Source organism: Salvelinus alpinus, chromosome 9, assembly GCF_045679555.1.
Source record: "Salvelinus alpinus chromosome 9, SLU_Salpinus.1, whole genome shotgun sequence".
Classification (NCBI taxonomy): Eukaryota; Metazoa; Chordata; class Actinopteri; order Salmoniformes; family Salmonidae; genus Salvelinus; species Salvelinus alpinus.
Window position 1 is genome coordinate 2373250 of NC_092094.1, and position 24539 is coordinate 2397788.

The 24539-nt window shown below is 42.8% G+C and overlaps 1 protein-coding gene across 1 annotated transcript in view; it reads left to right on the forward strand.

Moving 5' to 3' along the window:
* The window catches only part of vwf (von Willebrand factor), a 186683-nt gene that overhangs the window by 117288 nt on the left and 44856 nt on the right, over positions 1 to 24539 (forward strand). The window contains exons 41-46 of the mRNA XM_071415668.1: positions 685 to 787; positions 7483 to 7554; positions 10301 to 10405; positions 16214 to 16419; positions 16543 to 16692; positions 22577 to 22693. Of these exons, the coding sequence (XP_071271769.1) occupies positions 685 to 787; positions 7483 to 7554; positions 10301 to 10405; positions 16214 to 16419; positions 16543 to 16692; positions 22577 to 22693 (753 nt within the window). The remainder of the gene's footprint in view (positions 1 to 684; positions 788 to 7482; positions 7555 to 10300; positions 10406 to 16213; positions 16420 to 16542; positions 16693 to 22576; positions 22694 to 24539) is intronic.

Here is a 24539-nt window from a genome sequence, read left to right on the forward strand (position 1 = left end):
ATGTGGCCTAACCCTAACCCTAAACCTAACCCTTCACATTTCTCATCCCTCTGTCTCTCTGATTCTCTGCTCCTGTTCTTTCAAACACATGAAAGGAATTTATACTACATGTGTGTGTGTTTTTGGTTTTACTATCCTTTTTAGGACCAGAGTTCTCACAAGGATAGTAAAACAAGGAAAATTTAGACAGGTAGGGACATTTTCCAGGTCGAGCATGAAAAGCATTAAAACTCATGGTACACGTCGCCGGCTCATATCTGTGTTTAGCTGGATTCAGTGCTCTCTTCTGCATTAAAACCAAACATCCATCCAGGTTGGATGTGACAGCAGAGATGAGATGCTCACTGTCGACCACGCCCACAGACTTTGAGAAGCTCCGATGCGACATGCATCAAGCCACACCCATCTTGTTGTTGGTGGTGAGATAAGAGACAATCAGAAATTGACTGCCATAGCCCCAAATGAAAAAGTCAACATTGGCTGTTAATTACATTGTTTTTTCACATGGTTGGGGTCATAAGGATTTTCATATGTCAAAATGGGGTCACGTGGCAAAACATTTTGGGAACCCCTGCGTTAGGGGTTAGCGTTAGGGGTTAGCGTTAGGGGTTAGGAAAAATAGGATTTTGAATGGGAATAAATTGGTCCCCACAAGGATAGTAAAACGTGTGTGTTTTTGTGTAGTATCTACAGAGCTGGGTGCCAGAGGAGAACACGTGTCTGATTTGTATGTGTCTGGATCGCCAACGTATCAACTGCACTGCTCGCCCCTGCATTGATCATAAAGGTAAAACACACATACATACATACCGACCCTGCATTGATCATAACGGTAACACACACATACATACCGACCCTGCATTGATCATAACGGTAACACACACACACATACCGACCCTGCATTGATCATAACGGTAACACACACACACATACCGACCCTGCATTGATCATAACGGTAACACACACACATACCGACCCTGCATTGATCATAACGGTAACACACATACATACCGACCCTGCATTGATCATAACGGTAACACACACACACATACCGACCCTGCATTGATCATAACGGTAACACACACACACATACCGACCCTGCATTGATCATAACGGTAACACACACATACATACCGACCCTGCATTGATCATAACGGTAACACACACACATATCGACCCTGCATTGATCATAACGGTAACACACACACACATACCGACCCTGCATTGATCATAACGGTAACACACACACACGTACCGACCCTGCATTGATCATAACGGTAACACACACATACATACCGACCCTGCATTGATCATAACGGTAACACACACACATATCGACCCTGCATTCATCATAACGGTAACACACACACACATACCGACCCTGCATTGATCATAACGGTAACACACACACACATACCGACCCTGCATTGATCATAAAGGTAAAACACACACATACATACCGACCCTGCATTGATCATAAAGGTAAAACACACACATACATACCGACCCTGCATTGATCATAACGGTAAAACACACACACATACCGACCCTGCATTGATCATAACGGTAAAACACACACACACATACCGACCCTGCATTGATCATAACGGTAAAACACACATACATACCGACCCTGCATTGATCATAACGGTAACACACACACACATACCGACCCTGCATTGATCATAACGGTAACACACACACACATACCGACCCTGCATTGATCATAACGGTAAAACACACACACATACCGACCCTGCATTGATCATAACGGTAAAACACACATACATACCGATCCTGCATTGATCATAACGGTAAAACACACACACATACCGACCCTGCATTGATCATAACGGTAACACACACACACATACCGACCCTGCATTGATCATAACGGTAAAACACACACATACATACCGACCCTGCATTGATCATAAAGGTAAAACACACATACATACCGACCCTGCATTGATCATAACGGTAACACACACACACATACCGACCCTGCATTGATCATAAAGGTAAAACACACAAATACATACCGACCCTGCATTGATCATAACGGTAACACACACACACATACCGACCCTGCATTGATCATAACGGTAACACACACACACATACCGACCCTGCATTGATCATAACGGTAACACACACACACATATCGACCCTGCATTGATCATAACGGTAACACACACACACATACCGACCCTGCATTGATCATAACGGTAACACACACACACATACCGACCCTGCATTGATCATAACGGTAACACACACACACATATCGACCCTGCATTGATCATAACGGTAACACACACACACATACCGACCCTGCATTGATCATAACGGTAACACACACACACATACCGACCCTGCATTGATCATAACGGAAACACACACACACATACCGACCCTGCATTGATCATAACGGTAACACACACATACATACCGACCCTGCATTGATCATAAAGGTAAAACACACAAATACATACCGACCCTGCATTGATCATAACGGTAACACACACACACATACCGACCCTGCATTGATCATAACGGTAACACACACACACATACCGACCCTGCATTGATCATAACGGTAACACCCACACACATACCGACCCTGCATTGATCATAAAGGTAACACACACATACATACCGACCCTGCATTGATCATAACGGTAAAACACACACACACATACCGACCCTGCATTGATCATAACGGTAACACACACACATACCGACCCTGCATTGATCATAACGGTAACACACACACACATATCGACCCTGCATTGATCATAACGGTAACACACACACACATACCGACCCTGCATTGATCATAACGGTAACACACACACACATATCGACCCTGCATTGATCATAACGGTAACACACACATACATACCGACCCTGCATTGATCATAACGGTAACACACACATACAGTGTTGTGGAAAAGTATTTGCCCTCTTTGTAATTTTCTCTATTTTTGCATATTTTTGATGCTGAATGTTTTCAACCAAAGCCTGATATTAGATGGAGGAACATGAGGGAACAATTGAAACAACAATTGCATACGAAGTATGTAACATCAAATCAAATCAAATTGTATTAGTCACATGCGCCGAATTCACCTTCCAGTGAAATACTTACTTACAAGCCACTAACCAACAATTCAGTTTAAAAAAACACGAATAAGAATCAGAAATAAAAGTAAAAGTAGTTAAAGAGCAGCAGTAAAATAACAAAAGTGAGACTATATACAAGGAGTACCGGTACTGAGTCAATGTGGAGGCTATATACAGGGGGTACCGGTACTGAGTCAATGTGGAGGCTATATACAGGGTGTTACGGTACAGAGTCAATGTGGAGGCTATATACAGGGTGTTACGGTACAGAGTCAATGTGGAGGCTATATACAGGGTGTTACGGTACAGAGTCAATGTGGATGCTATATACAGGGTGTACTGGTACAGAGTCAATGTGGAGGCTATATACAGGGTGTTACGGTACAGTGTCAATGTGGAGGCTATATACAGGGTGTTACGGTACAGTGTCAATGTGGAGGCTATATACAGGGTGTTACGGTACAGAGTCAATGTGGAGACTATATACAGGGGGTACCGGTACAGAGTCAATGTGGAGGCTATATACAGGGTATTACGGTACAGCGTCAATGTGGAGGCTATATACAGGGGGTACCGGTACAGAGTCAATGTGGAGGCTATATACAGGGTGTTACGGTACAGAGTCAATGTGGAGGCTATATACAGGGTGTTACGGTACAGAGTCAATGTGGAGACTATATACAGGGGGTACCGGTACTGAGTCAATGTGGAGGCTATATACAGGGTGTTACGGTACAGAGTCAATGTGGAGGCTATATACAGGGTGTTACGGTACAGAGTCAATGTGGATGCTATATACAGGGGGTACCGGTACTGAGTCAATGTGGAGGCTATATACAGGGTGTTACGGTACAGAGTCAATGTGGAGGCTATATACAGGGTGTTACGGTACAGAGTCAATGTGGAGGCTATATACAGGGGGTACCGGTACAGAGTCAATGTGGAGGCTATATACAGGGGGTACCGGTACAGAGTCAATGTGGAGGCTATATACAGGGTGTACCAGTACAGAGTCAATGTGGAGGCTATATACAGGGGGTACCGGTACAGAGTAAATGTGGAGGCTATATACAGGGGGTACTGGTACAGAGTCAATGTGGAGTCTATATACAGGGGGTACTGGTACAGAGTCAATGTGGAGGCTATATACAGGGGGTACCAATACAGTCTATATACAGGGGGTACCTGTACAGAGTCAATGTGCGGGGGCACTGGTTAGTCAAGGTAATTGAGGTAATATGTACATGTAGGTGGAGTTATTAAAGTGACTATGCATAGGTAATAACAGAGAGTAGCAGCGGCGTAAATGGGTGGGAGGAAATGCAGAAAGTCTGTGTAGCTATATCATTAGATGTTCAGCAGTCTTGTGGCTTGGGGGTAGAAGCTGTTTAGAAGCCTCTTGGACCTAGACTTAGCACTCCGGTACCGCTTGCCGTGCGGTAGCAGAGAGAACAGTCAATGACTAGGGTGGCTGGAGTCTTTGACAATTTTCCTCTGTCTCCGCCTGGTATACAGGTCCTGGATGGCAGGAAGCTTGGCCCCAGTGATGTACTGGGCCGTACACACTATCCTCTGTATGTGACTAATGATCCAGCCCCTGTGTGAAAAAGTAATTGCCCCCTTACACTCAATATACTGGTTGTGCTACCTTCAGCTGATTGGGATTAGGTCTGGACTTTGACTTGGCCATTCCAAAACTTTAACATTTGTTGCTTTTTAACCATTTTCATTTCAACTTGTTTGTGTGATTTGGATCATTGTCTTGTTGAATAACCCAGCTACATTTCAGCTTCAGCTCACAGACGGATGGCCTGACATTCTCCTGTAGAATTCTCTGATACAGAGCAGAATTCATAGTTCTTTCTGTTAATGCAAGTTGTCCAGGTCCTGAGGCAGCAAAGTAACCTCAAACCATCACACTACCACCACCATGCTTGACCGTTGGTATGAAGTTCTTACTGTGGAATGCAGTGTTTGGTTGTCTCCAGACATAAGCTGACTCAAGATCGCCAAAAATCACCTGGAAGCACCTGGATGATCATCAAGACTCTTGGAAGAATGTCCTACGGACAGATGAGTTAAAATAATAATCTATAGACAGATGAGTTAAAACTATAACTTCACTGTATCAGTGAATTCTACAGGAGAATGTCAGGCCATCCGTCTGTGAGCTGAAGCTGAAGTGCAGCTGGGTCATGCAGCAAGACAATGATCCAAATCACACAAACACGTCTACATGGAAATGGTTAAAAAGCAACAAATTTGATGTTTTGGAATGGCCAGGACAAAGTCCAGGCCTAATCCCAATTGAGATGTTGTAGCAGGACTTGAAACAAGCAGTTCATGCTTGAAAAGCCACAAATGTTTCTGAGTTCCAGCAGTTCTGAAGAGTTGGCCACAACTCCTCCACAGTGACTGATCAACAACTACAGGAAGTGTTTGGTAGCAGTCATTACAGCTAAAGGTGGACTGATCAACAACTACAGGAAGCGTTTGGTAGCAGTCATTACAGCTAAAGGTGGACTGATCAACAACCACAGGAAGCGTTTGGTAGCAGTCATTGCAGCTAAAGGTGGGCTGATCAACAACTACAGGAAGCGTTTGGTAGCAGTCACTGCAGCTAAAGGTGGACTGATCAACAACTACAGGAAGTGTTTGGTAGCAGTCATTACAGCTAAAGGTGGGCTGATCAACAACTACAGGAAGCGTTTGGTAGCAGTCATTACAGCTAAAGGTGGACTGATCAACAACTACAGGAAGCGTTTGGTAGCAGTCATTACAGCTAAAGGTGGACTGATCAACAACTACAGGAAGCGTTTGGTAGCAGTCATTGCAGCTAAAGGTGGGCTGATCAACAACTACAGGAAGCGTTTGGTAGCAGTCACTGCAGCTAAAGGTGGACTGATCAACAACTACAGGAAGTGTTTGGTAGCAGTCATTACAGCTAAAGGTGGGCTGATCAACAACTACAGGAAGCGTTTGGTAGCAGTCATTACAGCTAAAGGTGGACTGATCAACAACTACAGGAAGCGTTTGGTAGCAGTCACTGCAGCTAAAGGTGGACTGATCAACAACTACAGGAAGCGTTTGGTAGCAGTCACTGCAGCTAAAGGTGGACTGATCAACAACTACAGGAAGCGTTTGGTAGCAGTCACTGCAGCTAAAGCTGGACTGATCAACAACTACAGGAAGTGTTTGGTAGCAGTCATTACAGCTAAAGGTGGGCTGATCAACAACTACAGGAAGCGTTTGGTAGCAGTCATTACAGCTAAAGGTGGACTGATCAACAACTACAGGAAGCGTTTGGTAGCAGTCACTGCAGCTAAAGGTGGACTGATCAACAACTACAGGAAGCATTTGGTAGCAGTCATTACAGCTAAAGGTGGACTGATCAACAACTACGGGAAGTGTTTGGTAGCAGTCACTGCAGCTAAAGGTGGACTGATCAACAACTACAGGAAGTGTTTGGTTGGAGTCATTACAGCTAAAGGTGGACTGATCAACAACTACAGGAAGTGTTTGGTAGCAGTCATTACAGCTAAAGGTGGACTGATCAACAACTACAGGAAGTGTTTGGTAGCAGTCACTGCAGCTAAAGGTGGACTGATCAACAACTACATGAAGTGTTTGGTTGGAGTCATTACAGCTAAAGGTGGACTGATCAACAACTACAGGAAGTGTTTGGTAGCAGTCATTGCAGCTAAAGGTGGGCTGATCAACAACTACAGGAAGCGTTTGGTAGCAGTCATTGCAGCTAAAGGTGGGCTGATCAACAACTACAGGAAGCGTTTGGTAGCAGTCATTGCAGCTAAAGGTAGCACGACCAGTTATTGAGTGTAAGGGGAAATTACTTTTTCACACAGAGGAATTGGGTGTTGCTTAACTTAGTTAATAAAAATGTTTAAAAAGTATATATTTTTTGTGTTATTTGCAAATTCAGGTTCTCTTTATCTAATGTTAGGTTTTGGTTGAAGACCTGATAACATTCAGTATAAAAAATATGAGAAAATAGAGAAAGGTGCCAAATACTTTATCAGGGCACTGTACGTCCATTTTATACATCCATCCATCCATCCATCCAAATGTCCATCCATCCAGCCATCCATCCAAATGTACATCCATCCATCCATCCATCCATCTATCCATCCATCCAAATGTACACACACACACACACACACACACACACACACACACACACACACACACACACACACACACACACACACACACACACACACACACACACACACACACACACACACACACACACACACACACACACACTCATCAACACACATACTCAGTGGAGAATATGTGTGTGCGTGTGTGTGCGTGTGTGTGTGTGTGGGTGTGTAGCTCCAGCGTGTGGACCATGTGAGGTTCTGAGGGAGAAGAGGGAGTCCAAGTGTTGTCCGGAATACGAGTGTGGTATGTACTACATTACTAGAATTCTTTACTAATATATATGGTATTTTAGAATACTACAGTTCTAGAATACTATAGTAATATATACATACTGTGTATTAAATCAAATCAAATGTAGTGGTCACATACAGATGTTATTGCTGGTGTAATGAAATGTTTGATACAATATTATAATACTACACTACTAGAATACTCTACTAATATATATTTTCTTGACAATACTACACTACTAGAATATTATACTAATATATACTGTATATTATAACACTACACTACTAAATTACTATACCTACAATATATTATAATACTACACCACACCAGATTACTGTACCATACTGTATACAATAAAATACAACAATACATTAATACAGTCCGAGTGTTGTCCGGAGTACCAGTGTGGTAGCTGCAGGGCTATAGCGGCATGACAGCGCATCCAGCTAAATGTTCTTGGATCCTGGTTGGTAGGAGAGGGAGAAGTTGAACCGGGTGAAAAGCAGGGCCCACCTAGCTTGCCTGGAATTTAGACGCTTGGCGGTGCAGAGATATTCCAGGTTCTTGTAGTCGGCCCACACAATGAACGGATGTTCCGCCCCCTCCAGCCAGTGCCTCCACTCCTCCAACACCATCTTCACCGCGAGTAGGTCAGAATTCCCCACATCGTTTAGGCAATGGGAGAAGAAGGCGCAGGGTTGTAACTTCAGGTCCAGGGCAGAACGCTGGGACAGGACAGCCCCCACTCGGACATCCGAAGCAGTGGCCTCCATCACGAACTCGCGGGATGGGTCAGGATGAACCAAGATGGGAGCTGTGGTGAAACGGTGTTTGAGATCCCGGAACGTCCGGTCAGCAGCTGGGGACCACGTGAACGGAACCTTGGAAGTGGTGAGTATAGATGGGGGAAGCCAGGGTGCTGTAACCCCAGATAAAGCGGCGATAAGAGTTGGCGAATCCCAGGAAACTTTGTAGCTGCACCCTGGACGTAGGCTGGGGCCAATCCACCACCGCTCTCACCTTCCCGGGATCCATCTGTACATTCCCTGCAGCGATGGTGTAACCCAGGAAGGGGATGGTGAAGCGATAGAATCCGCACTTCTCTGCTTTTACAAAAAGCTGGTTCTCCAGGAGGCGTTGGAACCTGTCAGACGTGGAGCACGTGTTCTTGGGTGTAGCGGGAGAAGATGAGGATGTCGTCGAGGTAGTCGAAGTCGAACCGGTTCAACATGTCACAGAGAATATCAATAACCAGAGCCTGGAACACAGTTGGGGTGTTGGTAAGGCCAAATGGCATGACCAGACACTCGTAGTGACCGCTGGCGGTGTTGAAGGCAGTCTTCCACTCGTCCCATTCCCGTATCCGCACCAGGTGGTAGGTGTTCCGTAGGTCCAGCTTGGAGAACACGGTGTCCCCCTGGAGCGTCTCGAAGGCTGTCGAGATGAGTGGTAGCAGGTAGCGATTCTTCCCTGTGATGTTATTGAGGTCCCGGTAGTTGATGCACGGGCACAGGGTTTTGTCCTTCTTCTCCACAAAGAAGATCCCTGCACCGGTGGGGGATGCAGAAGGACGGATGAACCATGCAGCTAGGGAGTCCTCAATGTAGGTCTCCGGATCCGACAGAAAGTACAGTCGTCCCCAGGGCGGAGTGGTGCCTGGGAGAAGGTCAATCCCGGAGTCATTGGGTCAGTGCCTTGGAAACTAAGTGGCATTACTGAACACCTCCTGGATGTCCTGGAACTCCGCAGGAATGGCGGAGAGGTCCGGGGAAACTTCCGAGCCCACAGGAATACGTCCCTGGGCAGGCTGCGCTGACTTCAGACAATGGGTGTGGCAGAACGGGCTCCAGCCCATAATGGCACCAGCAGTCCCTAATGGGATTGTGTCACTGGAGGCAAGATAATCCCAATACCACGGGAACCTGATTAATCAGCATAAATTGGATTGCGTCGCTGTGGTTCCCTGACACTCGTAGGTTGATAGGAGTGGTATTGTGAGTGTCCCGGCCTATAGAGCGCCTGTCCAGCGGTCTAACGTCCATGGGAATGGAGAGGGGCTGAGTGGGGATGCCCAGCTCAGACATCAGAGTAGCGTCCAAAAAACTCTCATCGGCCCCAGAGTCGATGAGTACCCAGAGAGATTTCTAATGATTCCCCCACAACAGGATGGCATGGAAAGGGGTGTGAGTAAGGGGAGAGGAAAAGTTCTCCATAAGGCCCACCAGAGTACTTTCCCCTTCTTAATGAGCCTGGTTTTTAATGGGCCGGTAGCTACGAAATGTTCTCTACTTCCACAATATAGGCAGCTCTGGGTGTGGAGTCGACGTAAGCGCTCAGCCGGAGACTCGGATTTTCAAGGCAATGAGGGTGTCAAGGTCCAAGGGCAGCTCCCGGGCTGCAAGCTCATTTATGACCACCTCCGATAATCTGTGAAGGAACATGTCGAACAATGCTTCCAGGTTCCAGGCACTCTCAGCCGCCAACATGCGAACATGCAACAGACAAACAGAGAAAACAGGTTTAAATACACAGGGGATGATGAGGGGAGATGGGAGACACTTGGTGGGGGTTGGAGACAAGCACAAAGACAGGTTAAACAGATCAGGGTGTGACAGTGGTACGTACTACATTATTAAAATACTACAACACTATTCTATACAGTCCTAAATTGGACTACACTAATACTACTGTAATACTATGTGTTTGTGTACACAGTTGGGTTGTGTGTGGTGTATTTTTATGTTTCTACTGTGTGTAGTGTGTGACCTGGTGAGTTGCCAGCTGCCGGAGGTTCCTCGTTGTGAAGACGGTCTGACTGTGGTGCTGACTAACCCTGGAGAGTGTCAACCCATTCATCACTGTGGTGAGTAAGACACACACATCCTGAATTACATGATCTCTATTAAGGATGACCATCTGACTATCTGGATATTACATTTTTTATTTATCTGTTATTTTACCAGGTAAGTTGACTGATAACACGTTCTCATTTACAGCAACGACCTGGGGAATAGTTACAGGGGAGAGGAGGGGGAATGAATGAGCCAATTGTAAACTGGGGATTATTAGGTGACTGTGATGGTTTGAGGGCCAGATTGGGAATTTAGCCAGGACACCGGGGTTAACACCCCTACTCTTACAATAAGTGCCATGGGATCTTTAAAGACCTCAGAGAGTCAGGACACCCGTTTAACATCCCATCCGAAAGACGGCACCCTACACAGGTCAGTGTCCCCAATCCCTGCCCTGGTGCATTGCAATATTTTTTAGACCAGAGGAAAGAGTGCCTCCTACTGGCCCTCCAACACCACTTCCAGCAGCATCTGGTCTCCCATCCAGGGACTGACCAGGACCAACCCTTCTTAGCTTCATAAGCAAGTGATATGCAGGTTGGTATGCTGCTGGCTAAAATCTATATTGATATCTGACTATCTGGATATCTGGATATCTATCTGACTATCTGGATATCTCACTATCTGGATATCTGTAATGACGGGTGAGTGAAATGAATGAGGAGTCAACTGCAGAGAGCGAAATGTACGGGAAAACGCTTTAATAATGTCCTTCGAAAACGTAACAGGTTCAAACATGGGTGAATGCCCAAAACACTGGCGCTACACAAACCCCAAACCTTGTTACAAACACAGGACAGCGAAAAAACCCAAAACAGACACGCAACATCACCACACGTAACAACTAATAAGCCCGCACAAACACTAGCGGGCAAAACTAACCTAAATATTACCCATCCCAAAACCCCAACAAGGAACAGGTGAAAACAATTAGACAGACATAAACGAAAAGGAAAAAGGGATCGGTGGCAGCTAGTAGACCGGCGACGACGACCGCCGAGCGCCACCCGAACAGGAAGGGGAGCCACCTTCGGTAGTATTCGTGACAATATCTGGATATCTATCTGAATATCTGAATATCTGAACAGATATTTTTTAACAATGAATAAGCTTTGTCTAAATGAAATTAAATGATCCGTTTGGCATTGTTACACACAAGGATATACTGCACTATGAAATTTTAAATTCTTAATTAAAACAACAAAATTTGAATGTAGCTTTTATGACGGTGTGTTGAGTTACTTCTGCATATTTAGCCAGGCTGTTCTGACAAAAGTGTACTTTCCCCCATCTTCAATTAGTTATTCCATAGAGCTACAACACACAGCAGAGCTCCATGTCCTTTCCAACCACTCTGCTAAAAACCGCTCTGTGATTACAGGAAAACAAACTGACGCAACAAAACGGCTCTATTCATTAAAATCCCAATTGAACCAACACCCGTCTATTTTTGTGACTTCCTGGACCTACCATTCGGTTTTGAAGTATTGAACATTTGAAAAAAAAATTACATTGGTAAAAAGTAGAGACTCAGACCTACAAAATGGTATATCATACACCGCATTTTTGAGGAACAATGGGAAAGTAATTCTGCTTTGAAAGTTGATAAACTTGTTAACTTATTTTTGAGAAAAGGGCCTTTGAATTTTTTGTACACCTACTGGAGAGCTCTCTCCGTTGTTTACACCCTCTTAAGCTGGCCCCATCCATCTCTTTAAGGATTCCAATGTGAGGTCATGTGCTAAACAATGAGTAGTGTACTAAAGATTAAGACTAAAAGTGGAAGTATTCTACAATAAGGAACAATTCAGGTAAACAGGAAGTGTCCAGATATAAATATGATATAAATATTAGATGACTCTTACACAGACACACTTGTCTAAATTGATGGGTCATGTGAAAGAAATGCTAAAACCCCCGGCCACATCCAGTGGTGGAAAAACTACTCAATTGTCATTATATGTAAAGATACCTTAATAGAAAATGGCTGAAGTAAAAGTAAAAGTCACCCAGTAAAATACTACTTGAGTAAAAGTCCCAAAGTATTTGATTTTAAAAACATTTAGGTATAAAAAATAAATGGAATTGTTAAGTATCAAAAGTAAAAGGTATAATCATTTTAAATTCCTTTTATTAAACCAGATGACCCAATTGTATTTAAAAATGTTTTATTGACAGATAGCCAGGGGCACACTCTAACACTCAGACATAATTTACAAAGCATTTGTGTTTAGTGAGTCTGCCAGATCAAATGCAGTAGGGATGACCGGAGATGTTCGTGAGTGAATTGGACAATTTTCCTGTCAAAATGTAAAAAGTACGTTTGGGTATCAGGGAAAGTGTATGGAGTAAAAAGTACATTATTTTCTTTAGGAATGTAATGAAGTAAAAGTAAAAGTTGCCATAAATATAAATAGTAAAGTAATGTACAGATACCCCAAAAATATTTAAGTTGTACTTTAAAGTATTTTTACTGAAGTATTTTACACCACTGCCCAAATGCCTTCACACCAGTACATTACCATACTTTATATACTATTACACACACAATTATCACATAGTATTCAATACATAAGTTAAGGCCATGCAACCTAAATTGAAACCTGAGGGAGGTGCACATGTACAGTACATAAACAGCGTGCGCCATATGTTTATGTGGTGGACACTTGATACAGTCACATGATATTGTTGTGGATTGTCACATATCAATATTAATTTTATATGTCAATATTTTGCTAAGTCTTGCTAAGCAGATGGGTCTCTACAGAAGGTGTAAACAGTACAGCCAAATGGTTACTTTCATAGTAGCAACATCAGAAATAGATAGTGTCAATATAAATGAAAGAATATAGTAATAATAATATAAAATAATAGTATGTGTAGTGGTCTGGGTGTAGCTGGTGCAGAGGAGCCAGGACAGCAGAGATGAGTAACACAAGTAACTTTACTCAAATATTCCAATAACATGTCGTAATACCGAGCCCACAATAACGGACCGAACATACATAAAACAATCACGCACAAAAACCATGGGGAAAACAGAGGGTTAAATAATGAACATGTAATTGGGGAATTGAAACCAGGTGTGTAAAACAAAGACAAAACAAATGGAAAATGAAAAGTGGATCGGCGATGGCTAGAAGGCCGGTGACGTCGACCGCCAAAACGCCGCCCGAACAAGGAGAGGGACCGACTTCGGCGGAAGTCGTGACAATAACCCACTTGACGCGCGGCTCCAGCAGCGTGCCGACACCGACCTCGGGGACGACCCGGCGGACAAGGCGCAGTGCAGTCTGGATGGAGACGGTGAACTCCCGCAGCAACGAAGGGTCCTAAACGTCCTCCACCGGCACCCAGCATCTCTCCTCCGGACCGTACCCCTCCCACTCCACGAGGTACTGAAGTCCCCTCGCCCGACGCCTTGAGTCCAGTATGGCTCGAACAGCATACGCCGTAGCCCCCTTCGATGTCCAGAGGGGGCGGAGGAACCTCCTGCACCTTAGACTCCTGGAGTGGACCAGCCACCACCGGCATGAGGAGAGACACATGGAACGAGGGGTTAATAATCGTTAATAATCGGGGGGAAGCTGTAACCTGTAGCAAACCTCGTTCAGTCTCCTCAGGACTTTGAATGGCCCCACAAACCGCGGGCCCAGCTTCCGGCAGGGCAGGCAGAGGGGCAGGTTTCGGGTCGAGAGCCAGACCCGGTCTCATTGCAGTGGCGGTCGGCGCTCGCCTTCTGACGCCTCACAGCCCGTTGTAGGTGCACATGAGCGGCGTCCCAGGTCTCCTCCGAGCGCTTAAACCATTCATCCACCGCAGGAGCCTCGATCTGGCACTGATGCCAAGGTGCCAGAACCGGCTGATACCCCAGTACGCACTGGAAGGGGGAGAGGTTAGTGGAGGAGTGGCGATGCGAGTTTTGGGCCATCTCTGCCCAGGGGATGAACGCCTCCCACTCCCCCAGCCGGTCCTGGCAATAAGACCGCAGAAACCTACCCACATCCTGGTTTACTCTCTCCACCTGCCCGTTACTCTCGGGGTGAAAACCCGAGACGTTCCATGAACGCCCTCCAGATCCTTGACGTGAACTGGGGACCCCGATCAGACACTATATCCTCAGGCACCCCGTAGTGCCGGAAGACGTGTGTAAACAGGGCCTCCGCAGTCTGTAGGGCCGTAGGGAGACCGGGCAAAGGAAGGAGACAGCACTGTCGCGGCTCCAGCAGCGCGCCAACACTGACCTCGTGGCCGACCCGGAAGACGAGGCCCTACAGACTGCGGTGATTTGTTCGATAATGTCCATTACTTATGTCTAAGTAGCTACTTTTGCTAGCATGTGTAGTACACATGTCCAAACGTTCGCGCAGATGCAGGCAAACTCGGACGAAAACTTCAAAAAGTTATATAACAGGTCGAATAAACTGGTCAAACTAAGTAGAGAATCAATCTTCAGGATGTTGTTATCATATATATCCAATAACGTTCCAACCGCAGCATTCCTTCATGTCTGTAGAAGTTATGGAACGCAAGGCGATATCATGGGGAAAGCGCATGACCAGGAACTGGCATTCTGCCAGACCAATGACTGAAACACCTCCCATCCGGCCCCACATCACACTAGAGGCTTCATTCCACGTTCTACAGACTGTTGACATCTAGTGGAAGGCGTAGGAAGTGCAAACAGATCCATATCTTACAGGGAATTGAATCGGCGATGAGTTGAACATTGACCAGTCTCAGAATTCTCACTTCCTGTTTGGATTTTTTCTCAGGTTTTTGTCTGCCATATGAGTTCTTTTATACTCACATACATCATTCAAACAGTTTTAGAAACTTCAGAGTGTTTTATATCCAATAGTAATAATATTATGCATGTATTAGCATCTGGGACAGAGTAGGATGCAGTTCACTATGGGCACGCAATTCATCCAAAAGTGAAGATGCTGCCCCCTATCATAAAGAAGTTAATTGACCCCCCATAAACGTAACGGACATATACCAGGAGCTGTGCCAGGCCCTGTTGACTCATCCAGCTGTAACACATATAATTCACTGGCTTGTATGAATGCCTTTGATGAAGGCATTGCCTGTATAGTTTTTTGGGGCTTTTCCCCTAGCATTTTTCCAGTTATATCCGCGGCAGCAATGAAGAATTAAGTCCTCCACAATAGCATGGGCCTTGCCTGTCCTAGCCACTCGGTAGCTCACCATATAAGACGCTTCTAGCCACTTCTTATTAATGGTATCTGTTGCTTTTATACATGTCTTACTACTCGAAAGTCGTTTTTATTCTCGTCTTTATTCTCATCTTTATTATTTCAAATTGTCATGTTTCGTTCCTAAATGAGTAGCGGTTAATGTGATTGGATGTTAATTATTTGACTAGGCTACCTGTGTTTGACATTGTGCTGTTATTTTGCTGAAAACTAGATTGTTTCATTTTATTTTTGGCTGTGGAATGAGGCGACTCAGGCGAGAAAAAAACCTCACTCAAATGTATAACCCCGTAGGCAAATATACATGTACTGCTTGAAAATGTGAAGAAAACACATTTTTCTAAAAATATATATTTATTTGTATTTTTAAATGTGAAACACATTTTTATTTGGCGTACCCCCGACGCCATTGCGCATACCCCTGGGGGAAATCTGAGGGAAATATGTGTCTCTAATATAATCTCTCTCTCGCTCTCTCTCTCTCTCTCACTCACTCTCTCTCTCTCTCGCTCTCTCTCTCTCACACACACATTCTCTCTCGCTCTCTCTCTCTCTCTCACACTCTCTCTCTCTCTCACTCTCTCTCTCTCTCCCTCTCAGCCTGTAAGAAAGAGGAGTGTTCTCTCCAGGTTCCACCTGCTTGTCCCACCCACCGCCGGCTGTCTGTTAAACAGACGCAGTGCTGTGATTCGTACCAGTGTTTGTGTGACTGTCATAACACCACCCACTCCTGTCCTCCTGGATTCATCACCTCCTCCTCCACCAATGACTGTGGCTGCACCGAGACCGCCTGCCTGCCTGACCAGGTGTGTGTGTGTGTGTGTGTGTGTGTGTGTGTGTGTGTGTGTGTGTGTGTGTGTGTGTGTGTGTGTGTGTGTGTGTGTGTGTGTGTGTGTGTGTACTCCTCTAATGTTTCTCTGTTCATTTAGGTGTGTGTGGTAGGAGGCGTGGTCTACCGTGTGGGGAGCCAATGGGAGGAGGGCTGTGAGAAATGCAGCTGCACCCTTCAACAGGACACACACACTAACCTGCACATCGCTCAGTGTGTCCCACCTGTCTGTGACCACTCCTGTCCTCTGGTGACTATATATACACACACTAACCTGCACATCGCTCATTGTGTCCCATTACACACACTACACACTACACACACTATACATTACATACACTGTATATTACATACACTACAGATTACACACACTATACATTACATACACTACAGATTATACACACTATACATTACACACACTATATGTTACACACATGACACACTATAAACACTATACATTACATACACTATACATTACATACACTACAGATTACACACAATATACATTACATACACTACAGATTACACACACTATACATTACACACACTATATGTTACACACATTACACACACTATAAACACATATACATTACATACACTATACATTACATACACTACAAACTATACACATCATACATTACACACTACACATTACACGGGCGGCAGCGTAGCCTAGTGGTTAGAGCGTTGGGCTAGTAACCCGAATGGTTGTTCGAATCCCCGAGCTGACAAGGTACAAATCTGTTGTTCTGCCCCTGAACAGGCAGTTAACCCACTGTTCCCCTGAACAAGGCAGTTAACCCGCTGTTCCCCTGAACAGGCAGTTAACCCACTGTTCCCCTGAACAAGGCAGTTAACCCACTGTTCCCCTGAACAGGCAGTTAACCCACTGTTCCCCTGAACAGGCAGTTAACCCACTGTTCCCCTGAACAGGCAGTTAACCCACTGTTCCCCTGAACAGGCAGTTAACCCACTGTTCCCCTGAACAAGGCAGTTAACCCACTGTTCCCCTGAACAAGGCAGTTAACCCGCTGTTCCCCTGAACAGGCAGTTAACCCACTGTTCCCCTGAACAAGGCAGTTAACCCACTGTTCCCCTGAACAAGGCAGTTAACCCGCTGTTCCCCTGAACAGGCAGTTAACCCACTGTTCCCCTGAACAAGGCAGTTAACCCACTGTTCCCCTGAACAAGGCAGTTAACCCGCTGTTCCCCTGAACAGGCAGTTAACCCACTGTTCCCCTGAACAGGCAGTTAACCCACTGTTCCCCTGAACAGGCAGTTAACCCACTGTTCCCCTGAACAAGGCAGTTAACCCACTGTTCCCCTGAACAAGGCAGTTAACCCGCTGTTCCCCTGAACAGGCAGTTAACCCACTGTTCCCCTGAACAAGGCAGTTAACCCACTGTTCCCCTGAACAAGGCAGTTAACCCACTGTTCCCCTGAACAAGGCAGTTAACCCACTGTTCCCCTGAACAAGGCAGTTAACCCACTGTTCCCCTGAACAAGGCAGTTAACCCACTGTTCCCCTGAACAAGGCAGTTAACCCACTGTTCCCCTGAACAAGGCAGTTAACCCACTGTTCCCCTGAACAGGCAGTTAACCCACTGTTCCCCTGAACAGGCAGTTAACCCACTGTTCCCCTGAACAGGCAGTTAACCCACTGTTCCCCTGAACAGGCAGTTAACCCACTGTTCCCCTGAACAGGCAGTTAACCCACTGTTCCCCTGAACAGGCAGTTAACCCACTGTTCCCCTGAACAAGGCAGTTAACCCACTGTTCCCCTGAACAAGGCAGTTAACCCGCTGTTCCCCTGAACAAGGCAGTTAACCCGCTGTTCCCCTGAACAGGCAGTTAACCCACTGTTCCCCTGAACAAGGCAGTTAACCCACTGTTCCCCTGAACAAGGCAGTTAACCCACTGTTCCCCTGAACAGGCAGTTAACCCACTGTTCCCTGAACAGGCAGTTAACCCACTGTTCCCCTGAACAAGGCAGTTAACCCACTGTTCCCCGGTAGGCTGTCATTGAAAATAAGAATTTGTTCTTAACTCATTTGGCTAGTTAAATAAAGGTAAAAACATATATATAAAAAATAAAATACATTAAACACACCATACATTACACTATACATTACAAAACACTATACATTATACACACCATACAATACACTATACATTACAAAACACTATACATTATACACACCATACAATACACTATACATTACAAAACATTATACATTATACACACCATACATTACAAAACACTATACATTATACACACTATATGTTACACACATTACACACACTATAAACACTATACATTACATACACTATACATTACATACACTACACACATCATACATTACACACTACACATTACACACACTATAAACACTATACATTACATACACTACACACTATACACATTATACATTACACACCATACATTACACTATACATTACAAAACACTATGCATTATACACCCTATATTTTACATACACTATACAATACACACATTATATACACTACACATTACACACACTATACACACTACACATTACATACACTATACATTACATACACTATACATTACATACTATACACGTTATACATTACACACACTATACATTACACACACTATAAACACTACACATTACACACACTATACACACTACACATTACACACACTATACACACTATACATTACACACACTATACACACTACACATTACATACTATACACACTATACATTACACACACTATACACACTACACATTACATACTATACACACTATACATTACACACACTATACACACTACACATTACACATACTATACACACTACACATTACATACTATACTCACTATACATTACACACACTATACACACTACACATTACACACTATACACACTACACATTACATACTATACACACTATACATTACACACACTATACACACTATGCACACTATACACACTATACATTACACATACTATATACACTACACATTACATACTATACACACTATACATTACACACACTATACACACTATACACACTATACACACTATACACACTATACATTACACACACTATACACACTATACACACTATACATTACACACACTATACACACTACACATTACACACACTATACACACTACACATTACATACTATACACACTATACATTACACACACTATACACACTATACAATACACATACTATACACACTACACATTACATACTATACACACTACACACACTATACACACTACACATTACATACCATACACACTATACTATACACACTACACATTACACACACTATAAACACTACACATTACATACTATACACACTATACATTACACACACTATACACACTATACACACTATACACACTACACATACTATACACACTACACATTACATACTATACACACTATACATTACACCCACTATACATTACATACTATACACACTATACATTACACACACTATACACACTATACATTACATACTATACACACTAAACATTACACACACTATACACACTATACATTACACACACTATACACACTACACATTACACACACTATAAACACTACACATTACACACTATACATTACACATACTATACACACTATACATAACACACACTATACATTACACACACTATACATTACACACACTATACATTACACACACTACACACACTATACACACTATACACACTATACACTATACACACTATACACTATACACACTATACATTACACACACTATACACACTATACACACTATACATTACACACACTATACATTACACACACTATACACACTATACACACTATACATTACACACACTATACACACTATACATTACACACACTATACACACTATACATTACACACACTATGCATTACATACTATACATACTATACACACTATACATTACATACTATACACACTATACACACTATACACACTATACATTACACACACTATACACACTATACACACAGTATACATTATATACTTTACATACTATACACACTATACATTACATACACTATACACACTATACATTACATACTCTATACACACTACACATTACATACTATACACACTATACATTACACACACTATACACACTACACATTACATACTATACACACTATACATTACACACACTATACACACTATACATTACATACTATACACACTATACATTACACACACACTATACACACTATACATTACACACACACTATACACACTATACATTACACACACTATACACACTATACATTACATACTCTATACACACTACACATTACATACTATACACACTATACATTACACACACTATACACACTACACATTGCATACTATACACACTATACCTTACACACACTATACACACTATACACACTACACATTACACACACTATACATTACACACACTATACATTACATACTATACACACTATACATTACACACACTATACACACTATACATTACATACTATACACACTATACATTACACACACTATACACACTACACATTACACACACTATAAACACTACACATTACATACTATACACACTATACATTACACACACTATACACACTATACACACTATACATTACACATACTATACACACTACACATTACATACTATACACACTATACATTACACACACTATACACACTACACATTACATGCTATACACACTATACATTACACACACTATACACACTATACATTACACACACTATACACACTACACATTACATACACACTATACATTACACACACTATACTTTACATACTATACACACTATACATTACACACACTATACACACTATACATTACATACTATACACACTATACATTACACACACTATACACACTATACATTACACACACTATACACACTACACATTACACACACTATAAACACTACACATTACATACTATACACACTATACATTACACACACTATACACACTATACACACTATACACACTATACATTACACATACTATACACACTATACATTACACACACTATACACACTATACACACTATACATTACACATACTATACACACTATACATTACACACACTATACATTACACACACTATACACACTATACACACTATACATTACACACACTATACACACTATACATTACACACACTATACACACTATACATTACACACACTACACACACTATACACACACTACACACACTATACACACTATACATTACACACACTATACACACTATACACACTATACATTACACACACTATACACACTATACATTACACACACTATACACACTATACATTACACACACTATACATTACACACACTATACACACTATACACACTATACATTACATACTATACACACTATACACACTATACATTACACACACTATACACACTGTACACACTATACACACTATACACACTATACACACTATACACACTATACACACTATACATTACATACTATACATACTATACACACTATACACACTATACACACTATACACACTATACATTACACACACTATACACACTATACACACTATACACACTATACATTATATACTATACATACTATACACACTATACATTACATACACTATACACACTATGCATTACATACACTATACACACTATACATTACACACACTATACATTACACACACTATACATTAGATGCATTACACACACTTTACATTACACATGTTCATCTGTTACTGGTACTTCCTGTATATAGCTCCACATTGATCTCGAACTTCCTGCATATAGCTCCACATATATCTGGAACTTCCTGTATACAACTCCACATTGATCTGGTATTCCCTGTTTATAGCTCCACATTGATCTGGTACTCCCTGTATACAGCTCCACATTGATCTGGTACTTATATAGCTGTATATAGCTCCATTCTTGTGTATTGTATTTTATTTGTCTTTTATTATTTTTAATCTCTGCATTGTTAGGAAAGGCTAGTAAACAAGTATTTCATGGTAAAGTCTACACCAGTTGTGCTCAGTGCATGTGACAAATAAAATGACTTATTTGATTTGTGTGTGTGTAGGGCTCAGTGTACCAGCGGTCGGACAGTGAGTGTTGTGGGAGCTGCAGGAAGACCAGCTGTGTGGAGACAGATGGAGAGACACCTGGAGACTCACAGACAGACGGACGACTCAGAGAGGTCAATCAATCAATCACATTTATTTATAAAGTCCTTTTTACATCAGCATACAGTGGCTTGCAAAAGTATTAACCCCCTTGGCGTTTTTCCTATTTTGTTGCCTTACAACCTGTAATTTAAATTGATTTCTATTTGGATTTCAGGTAATGGACATACACAAAATAGTCAAAATTGGTGAAGTGAAATGAAAAAAATAACATGTAAAAAAAAAAATAAAAGAATTACAAACAGAAAAGTGATGTGTGCATATGTATTCACCCCCTTTGCTATGAAGTCCCAAAATAAGATCTGGTTTAACCGATTACCTTCAGAAGTCACATTATTAGTTAAAAAAGTCCACCTGTGTGCAATCTAAGTGTCACATGATCTGTCACATGATCTCAGTATGTATATACCTGTTCTGAAAGGCCACAGAGTCTCCAACACCACTAAGCAAGTGGCACCACCAAGCAAGCAGCACCATGAAGACCAAGGAGCTCTCCAAACAGGTCAGGGCCAATGTTGTGGAGAAGTACAGATCAGGGTTGTGTTATAAAAAAATATCTGAAACGTTGAACATCCCACAGATCAACATTAAATCCATTATTAAAAAATGGAAAGAATATGGCACCACAACAAACCTGCCAAGAGAGGGCCGCCCACCAAAACTCACAGACCAGGCAAGGAGGGCATTAATCAGAGAGGCAATAAAGAGAACAAAGATAACCCTGAAGGAGCTGCAAAGCTCCACAGTGGAGATTGGAGTATCTGTCCATAGGACCACTTTAAGCCGTACACTCCACAGAGCTGGGCATTACAAAAGAGTGGCCAGAAGAAAAGCCATTGCTTAAAGAAAAAAATAAGCAAACACATTTGGTGTTCGCCAAAAGGTATGTGGGAGACTCCCCAAACATATGGAAGAAGGTACTCTGGTCAGATGAGACTAAAATTGAGCTTTTTGGCCATCAAGGAAAACGCTATGTCTGGCGCAAACCCAACACCTCTCATCACCCCGAGAACACTATCCCCACAGTGAAGCATGGTGGTGGCAGCATCATGCTGAGGGGATGTTTTTCATCTGCAGGGACTGGGAAACTGGTCAGAATTGATGGAATGATGGATGGTGCTAAATACAGGGAAATTCTTGAGGGAAACCTGTTTCAGTCTTCCAGAGATTTAAGCTGGGATGGAGGTTCACCTTCTACCAGGACAATGACCCTAAGCATACTGCTAAAGCAACACTCGAGTGGTTTCAGGGGAAACATTTAAATGTCTTGGAATGACCTAGTAAAAGCCCAGACCTCAAACCAATTGAGAATATGTGGTATGACCTAAAGATTGCTGTATAAGAGTGGGACCCATCCAACTTGAAGGAGCTGGAGCAGTTTTGCCTTGAAGAATGGGCAAAAATCCCAGTGTCTAGATGTGCCAAGCTTGTAGAGACATACCCCAAGAGACTTGCAGCTGTAATTGCTGCAAAAGGTGGCTCTAAAAAGTATTGACTTTGGGGGGGTGAATAGTTATGCACGTTCTTATTTTTTGTCTTACTTCTTGTTTGTTTCACAATAAAATATATTTTGCATCTTCAAAGTGGTAGGCATGTTGTGTAAGTCAAATGATACAAACCCCCCAAAAATCTATTTTAATTCCAGGTTGTAAGGCAACAAAATAGGAGAAATGCCAAGGGGGTGAATACTTTCGCAAGACACTGTATGTCACAAAGTGCTGTACAGAAATCCAGCCTAAGACCCCAAACAGAAAGTAATGCAGATGTAGAAGCACCGTGGCTAGGAAAAACTCCCTAGAAAGGCAGGAACCTAGGAAGAAACCTAGAGAGGAACTAGGCTCTGAGGTGTGCCAGGAGGAG